Source organism: Aethina tumida, chromosome 1, assembly GCF_024364675.1.
Source record: "Aethina tumida isolate Nest 87 chromosome 1, icAetTumi1.1, whole genome shotgun sequence".
Lineage (NCBI taxonomy): Eukaryota > Metazoa > Arthropoda > Insecta > Coleoptera > Nitidulidae > Aethina > Aethina tumida.
Genome location: NC_065435.1, coordinates 58,894,394 through 58,908,160, shown reverse-complemented (window position 1 = coordinate 58,908,160; position 13,767 = coordinate 58,894,394). Strand labels below are relative to the sequence as shown.

Genomic DNA, 13,767 nt, shown 5'->3' with positions numbered 1-13,767 from the left:
AATGATTGAAACAAAAATAATTTTTTTAAATTTCTATCAATCTCTTTTAATATAATAATCAAATAAAAAATCAGTTACAATAATGAACAATTTAATAAATTCTTTTTATTAATAATCAAAATTTCAATTTATTTTTTAAATTATTTTTAAGAATTTATTTATTTTCTATAATTAGAAATATACATATAAAAATCTTAATTAATTTGTTAAATTTCATTTCTTATTATTGTATTACCATTTATGTACAAAATAAGATGTGGCTTTTTTTTAAGTAAAATAAAAATTAAATGTTCATTAAAAATATGGCAATAATTCTGAGAGACGGTCTAAACCGTAATTTGATGTTTTAACACAGATGATCGATTACATTACACTTAAAATAATTTGTTTGTCACGTCAAGTGTTTAAAATTAATAAAACTTTCCAACAATCGTTTTGATCAAGAGTGTTAGATTACATGGTGCGTGTCATAAAAATTGTTTTCCCGTCGGAGGTATACTATAACATTTTTTATAGTCCAAAAATGAGAAAAATTGATTAAGGTATTTTTTATGAAAAATTAATACCTCATTGAACTTCGTATCCTTCAAAATTGATGTATATCAACTTCCTTTAAAAATGTATTACACGTTAATAAGCTTGTGACATAATTAAAAATCACAATTAATTTTTTTCTGATCACATGATACCTATGTTAAATCTTTTTTATGTCTCATGTCTTGTGATCAACTAAACTAATTAAACCGTAGAACAAAATGTGAAAAATATGTTAAGGTTAAATTGATATAAAAATGTTACGAGAGTGTCTCCATCTTAAATAGACTACTATAATGTACAAAAATTGTTTATTATTTTCTTGCCACTTCAGAAATTACCTAATGTTGAACTCAAATGACACGACACACATGTCACGCTTTTGTGTACATAAAGTGTAAGTACTATATCTGTATTATCGTGTTTGGTACTTAACTGGCTTTCGCCTCAAGTGTTTAAATTAAATAAAATTTTCCAAACAATTTTTTTTTGATTACATTGTGCGTGCCAAACAAAGATCTATCAATATAGTTTTAAATATCTTGCATAACCCTGTAAATGATGAATTTACTTGTATAATTTAATTCAATCATTATATGTATGTTCCTTTAATTATGTTTGTATTAAAAAAATTAAAAGGCGACAAAAAACAAACGATTTCATTCTGATCACAATTTTAGTCTAAAGTAAACATTTAAATGTCGCTAAGCATTTAATAATAAAAAATGCCAAGATATCCATTCACTAAGGAATTCATTTACGAATAATCAAATAAGATTTGTCATGTAGGTAAATTGCTCAAGGAACATTCATTACAGTACGGTTACCAGAACATTTCAGCTGTGCAATAAAACTAAGTTAAACTTAAAAGCCGACATTCAAGGGTGACTTCTGCTAAAAAAACAGGAAGGTAGTCCAAATGGTTATGAGAAATAGATGGATAACTGTTATCAGCCTTTGCACCCATTTAGAGCCTAACAACTCATTTCTAATAATGTAACCATCAGAAGATCGTTGATAGTCGATTATGATCTATAATACCTTTAAGAGTGGCCAAGTTATTACTTAGACACGGAACATTATGGTAGGAATGGGCTCACGTTCGTCAAAAGTACCGTATTGATCAGATGTTCCCTTTTTGGACAAAAAAAGATAGGATTCGTGAGTGGTGACCAGTGAAGTGGCTGCAAATGCGAGCGATATAATTGGATCTAACTAATATCAGAGAATGTGGGTCTCAGTTTCGTATTTATGGCTTATATCAATTCCATGTGATCCTGAAGGTTTTAGAGAAGGTGTCATTGGAAGAATGAAATGGTCACCACTTTCTCCGGACATGAACCCAATTGAGAAAGTATGATATTGTTTATCCAGTTTAATTCAGCGCCGTTTAAATCCTCATATGAGACACATCCCACAGGCTGTAGGTGAGGAATGGAATAATATCCCTCAAGAATTTATTGCTAATGTAATAAGAGGAATGCATAGCCGTGTAAATGCTTTATTAGAAAGCAAGGATGGAAATACGAGGTACTTGATTAAATTGTTAACTTATATTGTTATCGATTTTGATAATAAACTTCGTTTATGGTGAAGGCATTTTACTACTGTTTCTTATTCTTAATTATTCTAGGACTACTTTAAAGATGTGAAGTTAGTCTAATAATAGGTATAGTAAATTTTTTTGTTAATTTTAAATTAATTATAGTGTGGTGTAACACTTTTAAAACTGAGTACATATTGACTGAAAAAAATACTAATCAAATCTCATTCTGTATAAGGTGTTTTTTAACATTTTTCTAATACCAAGTTAGTAAGTCTTTGAAATTATATCTGTCTTTTAAAACAAAGAACAAGTAACGTTTCAAAAAGTCCCCTGTTAATGTTTGAATAGAATAAGATGTTGTCATCTAATTTTTACATAAACTTAAAATGTGCCAAATTACTCAGTACAATGTGAGCATTAACAATAGTGAAAATGGTGTTTTTATTATATATTCAATGCTATTTTATTGGTTAAAATCAAGTGAGTAGTTATATATTTAAGATCGATTAATTTGATCAGTTAAATAAATTTCCAGCAACAACCAATGGCGTTTACTTATGAATTGAACATAATCTTGAAATTTGCTATCAAAATTTAAATAAATTTATACTTACCTGTAATGTGTAATATTTTTACTACTGTATATGTTTTTTTCTCAAAATAATAGTATAATCGACTAATGAACATTTTCGAATACAACAAATAACTGAATTCGAGGTGGACCATTTCATTAATTGCGTCGATAATTATGCTTAATAAAGATGTGTTATATCAACTCTGTTAATTGGTTGTTTTGACCGATTCCGAGTCATTCATTTTTTGAAACCCAATTATCGGCGAACTAGATTATTAACTAGCCTAATTAGGAACTCTCGAGGTGTTAACCTGATTTACGATCCACCAGTTAATTATTGCAACCCCACAACCAACTTGAGACCACTTGGTTAACACCCCCCGAGAAGTTTACTTGCCATGTAATAAATTAATGAACCCGACCTGATATATTTTATTAATACAACATGATTTTTTATTGTTTTTACCTTGAAATCATCTGCAACAAGTCCTTGCGGTATTGGGCCGTCATGAGTGCGTACAGATACGGGTTGGCGCAAGCGTTTAGCGGGTAGAAAAAAACGAGAAGGATTTTGGATCTGGTCACGCCGATCAGGGGGTAGCCGGTCAGGGCGGTCAATCCGAAAAATGCGATCGGTGCCCAAGTGGCGAAGTCCGTGAAAATTAACAGTGCCATTTTCTTAGCGATCGTCATCTCGCCCTTGGTGTTGGCCCTTCTGGTCTCGTAACCTGTAAAAGCGTGATGTTGCCGTTATTACTGAGAAATTGAGTGGCCAAGATAATTGGATTTACCTAAACTGAAGTAAATTTGAGCGTAGCAGAACACGATCAGGACGAAGGCCAAGCCGTTGACTATGATAATTGCATATAAGTATGCTTGATCTATCACCGTGTTAACTTCCATGGGAAGACATATGCTGGAACAAGACATAAATTTTTACTTAAAACTTGGAAGTGAAATATTTTACTCGATCACTGTAATTCTGAATGATGCGATGGTACGACGCATAACTGAAGAGTGTATGCACTTCCCGGCAATTTAATTTCGTGCTTTGGGAACGGGCTCTCTAACTTTTTAATGACATGATTAATACCATAAGTCAATTTGGGCTCTTAAGATTTTACTGGTAGCGTAAGTTATTTAAGTCGGATCGTTCGTTAACTTACAATCTTAGTGCAGTCAATTTGATCTATCCGGAGTAAAATAAAAAAATATTACTTTTAAAAATCGAAATCAAGTTTATATAAAAAGTTACAGCTAGTTAATTATTTTTAAAATAATCCTACATTATACATTTCAGATAATTTATAATACTACATTTGTCTTATTTAGTATTGGACTTCTTTAATGAGATGTATTCTGTATATTAAGTTTATTGAGTATTTTATTTTGAGATAAACCAGTAAAAAACGAAAAAAATTATTTCAAAATACATTTATTTTAATTTTTTTATTTTGTAATGAAAAAATTGAGAAAAATTTAGAATAATGAATAAGATGAAATCTAAATAATATAAAATAATTGTATTGTATTCCTATTTAAATAAATTCTAATAAAAATTATTAAAAACTTTCAAAAATTGTGGAAAAAGAAACTCAAAATAGTAATTTTTAATTAAACGTATATTATTGATTTTAAAATACTATATAGTTAAAAATATTAAATATATTTTTGTGTAATGTATTAAACTTATTTAATTAATTAAAAGCTCTCATTAAATTGAAAATAAAAAGATTAAAATTTATTTTGTTGACCACAACAAACAATTAGATAATAAATTAATGATAATAATTTTTTATTTCACACGGAGAAGTATAAATTTGAAGAATTAATTAAAATTTCTGTGTTGAAACATTGACTTTAATTTTAATTGGCATTATATGGTATACTTAATAACTAAACTTGATTACTGAACTCATGCATTATAACGTATTTTTAAATTAATTTAATTGGATACTAAATTTAGATTCATTGTGTAAATATTGGATTACCTTAACATTAATTAAACCTTTCATTTTGCCAGTGGAAAATTATTCGTCTAGATTATCCATGAAAATTTGAGGAATTTTAATTTCCAATATTTATTATGCGAGTTCAGATGATTATAATTAATAACTAATAATTAATAATTAAATATTTTGATGACATTTCAGCGAAAATAGTAAAATAACTGATTCATTTTACTCACCTAGTACTACTATAATTGCTTACTCCTAATATAGGAAGAGCCGCTATAAGGAAGGAATAAAACCATCCACCTAACATAGTTTTTGCTGCCGCTCCTGAAATTGTTTTAAGAAAAATTATTGTACAGATTGTTTTTTTCAATCATAAATCTTGAGTATAAATTAAGATTAAATGAAATTTTAAGTGTTCCCATTTTAGAAGTGGTCTAAAATAGTGTTTCTGTTACGATAATACTACAGCAAGATATATAAATGATAACAAATTTTCTTTAAATTTTGATTGCTGCACGCCCCAAAATGTCTAATAATTTTTAATATAATAAAAAATCTTTCTACAGGCACTTTTAACATTTACCTAAAAATATACCTAAATTCCCAAATTTCCAGTTAATATGTGCATGCAACTCTTTTATTTCAAATAGAAATCACCCTGAATTTGCCTTTAAAATATCGGAAGAAAATAAAGCTTACAAAAAATATATTTTTCGTAACATATGAAATTATCTTTAGCTAAGAGATAACGACATTTTTGGTAAATTTTGATGTATTTAATATTGCACTCTGTAAAACACAGAGATAATAGTATTTTTAATAGATGACCATGTCAAAGTTACCTTATACAGTGACTTCCATGGCATATATAACAAGAGGCGGTCATTAATAATATCAATTGTTTTCTTGTTTATAATGGAATTTTGTATTTTGATACCAAATTTCAGGTATATAATTTTAATTTCTAATAGTTTTAGTGAGTTTATTATTATTTTATCTATTTAAAAAATATCAAAATTTAAATTAGTTCGAAGAAGTTATTGGAATAACCATAATGTTAAAAATGTAGTAAAGGTATTTCTCTAAATTATTTAAGTGTAATTATTTAAGTTTACTCACAATAATATCTAAATTTATATTCTTGGAATTTGGTACCAAAATACAAAGTAAGAAATGAACAAGTAAAAAAATATCATTCATATCTTAGTCAATAAATGAGTCTTATTAGTGGCAATTTACGATCAAATCGAGCCATAATCAAATAATTTGGGAAACCCCATATACTTATAAGCTTTCGTTTAGAACAACCATAAGTTGATCCTTGATAAACCTATTAGATGCAGACTCGGCATTAAGGACAGGGAAAAAGCGATAACAAAAAAAATACTTACCGATGCGAATTCTCCTTGTCAAATGGATGGCATAAGTGATGGCGAACCATCTTTCCAAAGTCACCACTGTCAGTGTGAATATTGAAAGGTGGCTAGCGAACACCGTAAGAAAGCCAGCCAACTGACAACCGAGTCCTGAAAACGAGGCCACAGGATTACAGACGTTTTTATTAATGTTCACGTATCCGCAGAGAACGGAATATTAATGGTCAATCGTTTGGAGTTTCGCGAAATTTTCAAACTTTCTCGGTCCGTAATGAAGTTACGGGATGAACAAAAACGTACTTCGAAAGGATTTTACAATGTGTTCCTAAGGAATTAACTTGGAAGAAAAAAAAAACATCTGTTTACTTCGCATATTTGTTGTTTGAATACTTCAACCTGTGTTCGTACGGAATTTGTTATACCTACGTGATTTCGGATGAATAATGGTGCGGGCATTAGAAAAAAATGCCGAGATGGCAGAATTATAAATTGGCAACTTAAAAACTTCGCACCACCTTTAAAGACGAGATTTATTCGAAAGAATATTTCTAATAATATTCGCCACAATAAATACGTGGTCGTAAAAATTAATGTATCCTATATTATTTACGAATCGCATGAATTTCAAATTAACTTTAGATTTGCACATCGAAATCTCAACGGCCATATCTAAAAATATACAAGTAAATTAGATGCCTCATAAGTACGTTTAAATTTAATTTCCTTTATTGCCACGGGGAAATTTAATTTCAACATTACAACAAATAGTAGGGCATTTTACAAAAGATTCTATTTTGTCTGTTTAATTAATTTTGTGTTCAACTGATAATTTTACGCCTACGCCACATATAGTTGTCATATTTTATGTCGCTTGAAGATGGAAAATTGAATAACTTACTTGTTCTTACAATGGATACTTCAGAGAATCCTTCTTTCGAGAATGAGGATAATTTAATACACTGACAAAAGGACTCGTTAGTTGAACGTTATTTATTGTCACGAAGTGTAAAAACCGACACTTCAAGTATATCTTTTTGCTTTAAGAATAAAAGGATTCATTTGAGATTAATTATTTCAGTATAAACATTTAGTAGTTATTATAATTTTCTTAATTATATAATGCATTAAAAATTAGAAAGGTATTTTTTTATTAATTTTAATAATAACTTAGCAATAGTTTTTTATTGGAAAGTTATAACAATTATTTATTATTTAAATTCTTTATAATTTTTACATAAAATATAAATAAAAAAAGTATATATTCTGACAAATGCCCATTTTTTTATTCTTGAAAATTGGACCAACACTAATGATTTATTGATTGCTGAGGTTAAAATAACTCCCAAACAACCAGTTCTAATTGTTTATGATATGTACATAGTCACTTTTTCTTAAAAAAAGAATGAATATTTTACCTGAAAAGTTTTATATGGTTTGTTAAACAGTGAAATTGATTGTGATTATGGACTTTTCGGGTTTATCGTATCGTTAGGGTTCTAGTAGCACCCCGTTATTTTATTGTCCGTAGGGTAATTTATATTTAGGTCTATAATCAACGAAATATGTCAAACGTATAATTGTATTAGCAGTGGCATTGATGTGTATCATGACACCCTATCAGTCATAGTTAAATTTTTTGTTCAAAATTTTGGACCTGTATGAGTATTGTGTCAAATTATTTTTCTTTTTTCTTGTACATTCGTGTTTTCTGTAATTGATTAACACTGTTAGGGGATACATGAAATTATTAATTAACTAATTTAAACATTTATCCCCGCAAAATTGAACGGTGTACACATAATTTGGAAAAGAAAAATTAGTTGTTGGGGAAAAAATAGTTTTAATTTTGAAAACATAGAAGGAAAAAACGGTTCATAATAATAAACAAAAAGTGAAATGTTAATTTGTAAAACAAAAAAAAACATCAAATATTAAATAAATACAGTGAAATTTGAAAACATTTTAGTGAACATGAATTCAAAAAATATATATATTTTGTTATTTTTTAGTTTTGTTAGTATTTTTTATTTCATTAAAAAATGAATAATTTGAAGAAAAAAACAAACGTATTAATTGAAAAAATATATATCTTCTTTTGAAAATTTCGTTTTTATCTACCAATCCAATAAAAATTTTTGAAAAATAGCACACAAACAATGTTTGAGAAAAATTTGTTCTAATAACGAAAAGAAAATAGAAGGAAATGTCGGTCTAGAATGATAATACACGAAAGATAAATCATTTATTATTTAAACAAAATATCAATTTATTAAATAATATATCAAATATTAAAAAGGGCTAAATTTGAAAAATTAATAAATTTTGGAACATGAGTTTGAAATATTTTATTTTTGTCATTTTTTGTAGAATTCATTCAAAAATGAATAATTTCAAGAAAAAAACCACTTATTTAAATTATGAAAAATAAAATAAAAGAAAAAGTTGGTCGATGTTGACAATAAATGAAGATTAAATATACACACACTCTAAATTTTCGATGTAAACTACATTTATAAAAACAAATTTTGAGAAAAAGTGGATAAAACGCTTGTTCTAATTACAAAAAATAAAATAGAAAGAAAAGAAGATAAACAAAGAGGAATGGTAAATGGTAAAATAAAAACAATAAAATATGAGAATAATAAGAACAGGTGATATAATTAAAAAATAATATAAAAAATTAATAACCCTCTGCACTATATTTAAACATAATAATCAACATAAGTTGAGATTCAAATAATTTTTTCATATCCTAACCAAAAAATTGTTCAAACCTTTGCAACAAAGCAAATAGAAAATTTGAAAAATCAATTTGCTCTGCGCAAATATTGATTTCAGTTTCATTCAAATACAAAAAAAAATGAACAGAAAAAAGGGTATAATAAAACATCAACACAAATATCCTTTCAATTTATCTGTTTAAAAATTACGAAAGTAACGAAAATTTTAATTTATCGAATTGTCGGAAAACGTATTTACTAGCAAATCCATTAATCTTTTAAATCGTCCATTATCGTTTGATTGGCACACGCTTAGCAATGCATTAAAAATTAGTTTAGGGGACAGATTTCGGTCTTCCCGATCAAAGTGGCCAAATTGAATTGCCCAAAAAAATAGTGTTCCTATTCCCGCGTGTGTTTGCTGTTTCGCAACTGGAAAATGGGCGTTTAGTTTGGTTTAGTAAAAATTTTTCCAAAGTAATATAGGGGTATTAAATATTAAATCACAAAAAAATTATTTTATTGGGTGAATGGTCTAAATGAGAAAAAGAAATAGTATATTTTGCTTATATTATTTAGGTGTATAATCAATATATGAACAATTCCGGATTCAGATAGAACACAAAAATAATATAACAAGTTCCTATTTTTTCCTGTGGCATTCTTTACGGAGATACAGACCCATAATGAATGCTCTGCATGTAACATATAATTCTGTATTAGTGGCGGCATTGATGTACATCAATAGTCACTGTTTATTTTTTTCAAAATTATGAATCTGTGTTTTTAATGTGTCACATTATTTTTTCATTTTTGCATATTCGTGTTTTCTGTAATTGGTTAACAACCTCGGGTTGAAAGAAATTATTAATTCTTCATTTCATTTCCTCAAAATTGAACAGCAAATTGGAAATACATTTGAGAAAAAAATGCTGATATCTGGCTGAGTGACTCAAATAAGAATAAATACATAAATTTCTCATGATCATCCAAATTACCCCAAAATACACTGCGACGCAAAATGATGGCATAATATTTACTTAAGTTTGAATATCCTTTTTTTAACTTAAAATTTTTAACGGTCTGTATATTAAATTATTAGCATTTACCTTTATGGTGATCTAGAATTATGCGGTGGCCGTTGCAGGACAAAGTCGAAATAAAATATCAATCAATGTTATTAAACGATTTTAAACGGGTACAAAACAGGGACAAAAAATAACTTAACCACAACAAGATCCATATTCAAGACTCCAAGTCCTTAAACTTAAAATTTGTAACCAATACTTTACTGCAGCCACAGTTTTCATTGACTTATAATGTAAGAGTAAGTCACGACATCACAAGGAGACTAAAGGAAGACAATATAACCCCGGTACGTGCGATAACAGGTGAATGGAGTCATGTATTCTTTAGAGATTAGTCTAGGTTTTCTTGAAATAGCCATGATAGTCGTAGAAGAGTATATAGATGACCAGAATTGTCAGAAACTACCTTGACGAGGTAAATATTCCGATTGAACGTCTATGGGACCGTATGGGAAGACAAATAAGAGCACTTCAAATACCAAATAAATCAACTAAAGGAAAATCATTTTAGGAGGGCATTGATCAGGATGTCATAAGAACATTAATTTTAATTATGAGGCGACGTTGTCAAAACGTCATTGGTGGTAATATGTAAATAATCTAAACTTGAAATATATTAAAATTTTGTTAAATTTCATTATATCTCTACTAGCATTGAATTTTCTTCTTTTTCAATAAATTTTCATAGATTTTCCTTAAAATTGTATGCTTAATTTATTTAAAAAAAAATAATATAAGAAAATAATAATACTTTCATTATTATTATTCATTCATTATATTTCATTTCTGTTAAATTTGAAAAAATTGAAAACATCAATTTGTTTGTTAAAATTACGAAAATTAAAATAGCTCATGATGACAATAAATGGAGGATGGATGAAATTTTTATTTGCAAAACAAAAAAAAAATTAAAATTAAAAACGGCGTAATTTGAAAAATTAATAATTTTCTTTTGGTATAACGTATTATTTTCATATTTCATAAAACAGACGGGTAAGAATCGTATTTTTTTACTCACCATATTGCCAGTCGAACGCAAAATTAAAATACGTGCCAACCGAATGCATGTCCATGCTTGCTATGAGCAGCAGATACAACCCCATACAAAAATCGGCGAAGGCTAAATTGCATATGAGGAATCTGTAATAATTGTTGTTATTTTACAGCAGTCTTGTGTTTTCCTTTTTAAATCGCTTTTACCTGGAAACATTGATTTCAGTGCCGCTGAACAGGACGACGATAATAACAGCTAAATTTCCGACGACGGCCAGAACGACGACGAACCAAACGGATATCCTCAACCACGACGATCCCATAATGTCTTCGCAAGGATTCAAGGCGTTTGGTTCGGGCTGACACTCTGTCGGCGTCCTGTAACAATTATGCAATTTGTATAATTTGTAATTAACAAACATACTCAGAAGTAAATTATTTGAGACAATTTGTAGTGATTTAAGCACAATGCTGCAAAGAGATGTAATTACATGGATACATGGGAGCACCAATTGTCATTTATTTGTGTTAATTAAAATTTGACAAAGGAGGAACTCGAACTAAACTAGTGTCACGTTCGTGCAATTGCAATAGTTTGAAAGAGGATTTGCATATTGATTCAGCACTATTCAGTATGTATAACATGATTCAGTAGTTATTCGCGGATTTGATTATTATTTTTTCATTTCCACTGTGGTAATTGAATGACTGAAATAAAATGTTCGTAGGCGATATTTTCATTCATTTTTAAATTTTTATAATAATTTTAAAACTTTTCTAATTGATAACGTTAAGATACTGATATTCAATAATTAATAACGAGATAAAATTATATAAAATCAGATAAAATTTTAAAATTTTTAATAAAATTTATTTATCATAATCAATATTTTATTTAAAATGTTCTAGTTTATTCAATTATAAGCATATTATGTCTTAGAAGAGCGAGAGTGGATAAGAAATAAAAATGTTATGATAAATAAAATCCTATATTTTTATACATTAGACTTGAATATTTACAATTTCTATTAGTTAGAACTTATCTTGCAAAAGCTAGCAATAATCGCCATCCTTGAAGTTTTGACATTTTTTCTATTTCGACCATGTATTGTTGAAATCTTTTATCTAGTTCATTTCTTTTGTCATCTAGAAACCTAAATGATTGAAGGGAAAATTAACCTTGATTAAGTTATTTGAACCAGAAAATCTAAATTGATTATTGATATGTATATTTTAGAATGAATGATAATTAGGAAACATTAGTACTCGTTCATACAATTTATTGCAATACGTTGGTTTTGAAGTAATTGAGACATTTGTGTTGACTCAAAAATTTCCCTGAAATGTTGTGTGAACTGTGTTCAAACATCATTAAATACATTCTTGTTATACAATATAGTGAACTATTTTGAACCACTTCAACTGAACTTTTTGATAACATCAGAAATATATTTTTAGTGAAATATATTGAGATTATACAGTAAAATTACTGAATTTACAAAAGTTTAGTCACTTTACATGTAATTTGAACTTTCTACAACAATAGCTCCGTTATTTTTCTTCTGATCGAAACGAGTTATGTACAGTTAGATGACAATTTACTCACCTTTCTGACTAAATATTATGTATCTTAATCAAGCTCGTCTGTAATTCTGGACGTTGCTTTAAGTGAAATAATTAACCGAAACACACAATATTGTCAATATCTAGCGAAAAAATGTAGAAAGAGAAAATTACGCTTGTTTATAAAAGTTGATATTTATAAACAAGCGTAATTAATATATTTGCTCTAAATTATGATGGATGGATGTGCCCAATATGTCAAATTAATTTTACATGTTTCCTATCTGAAATGTAATTATAATTAGTATTGCTAATTAACTGATTGACGCAACAATGTACTCAAAACCCAACGGTGGGTAAATCAGGTTCTAGAACATTAAAATTCATGTATATGACTAAAAGGTAAAATTAATGGTTAAAACCATGTTAAATTAATGAAATTAATTCTATTTATATATATTGAAACAGTTTTATTGCCTTAAATAAATATTTTCGTAATTATACTTTAAAATAATTTCCTGTTTATAAAAAATTGTAAAAAATTATATAAGACAAAATTTTCAACAAAAAAATGTCAAATAATTTAACGTTAATTAAAATTATTTATTTAAAACTCCGTTGTATCTATTACTTTATCCAACTGTATTTATATAAACGATTTGTGTTTACATGAAATTTTAATAATTATTAAAAAAAAAATAATCAAAGAAAAAAGGATATAAAATAAAATTCTTTACAAAAATTAAGATTAATTCAGTTAATCAGCAACAATGTTAAATATTTTAGTCCTAACTGTTTTATATTCTTTTTCTATAAAATGTTACATATATTTTTCTGAATCGAGCTGAATATAAATAAAGAAGCTTAATAATTAAATCTGTTTTATTTAATTCAACATTAACACTTAATTTTGGCTCATCTCCGTGACAGACCATTTTCCCAATATACGATAAGTTTATATTTCTTCAAGATTTTTGTATTACTGTGATGAGTTTATTTAAATTTGAAAAATTTTCATATAGAATATATGTCTAAGGCACCTACGCCAAAAGAATGGAACATCCACAAAATTTAATAACCTCCCTGTTTTACTGTAGGTAACATTATAATAACAGTATAGTTTTGTCATTTTTTATAAATTACATTTATATAACTAACATTGTAAGTAGTGGCATATAATTATTTCAAAAAATTAAGAAGAATTAAAAGAGCTTTTTAAATACTTAAAATACTATAATTAATTTATAAATTTATATAATAGAAGAATTTCTTTTTAAAATAATTTTTGTGTGCCTTACTAATTTTGAAGGCATTAGATATTTTCAATTAATGGGATAATCTTCACGATCCATAAATCAATTTGGGTTAAATTTATGTACGATGTGCACAGCCACGAGGCGATCTATCTATATAAA

General features: G+C 27.5%; 1 protein-coding gene across 1 annotated transcript in view; it reads right to left on the bottom strand.

Annotated features, from left to right (window-relative positions):
- Window positions 1-13,767, bottom strand: part of LOC109608473 (follicle-stimulating hormone receptor-like) — a 69,459-nt gene that overhangs the window by 1,792 nt on the left and 53,900 nt on the right. Inside the window, exons 12-17 of the mRNA XM_049961184.1 lie at window positions 10,997-11,167; window positions 10,815-10,936; window positions 6,004-6,138; window positions 4,843-4,936; window positions 3,446-3,570; window positions 3,121-3,382 (exon numbers count right to left, since the gene is read on the bottom strand). Of these exons, the coding sequence (XP_049817141.1) occupies window positions 3,121-3,382; window positions 3,446-3,570; window positions 4,843-4,936; window positions 6,004-6,138; window positions 10,815-10,936; window positions 10,997-11,167 (909 nt within the window). The remainder of the gene's footprint in view (window positions 1-3,120; window positions 3,383-3,445; window positions 3,571-4,842; window positions 4,937-6,003; window positions 6,139-10,814; window positions 10,937-10,996; window positions 11,168-13,767) is intronic.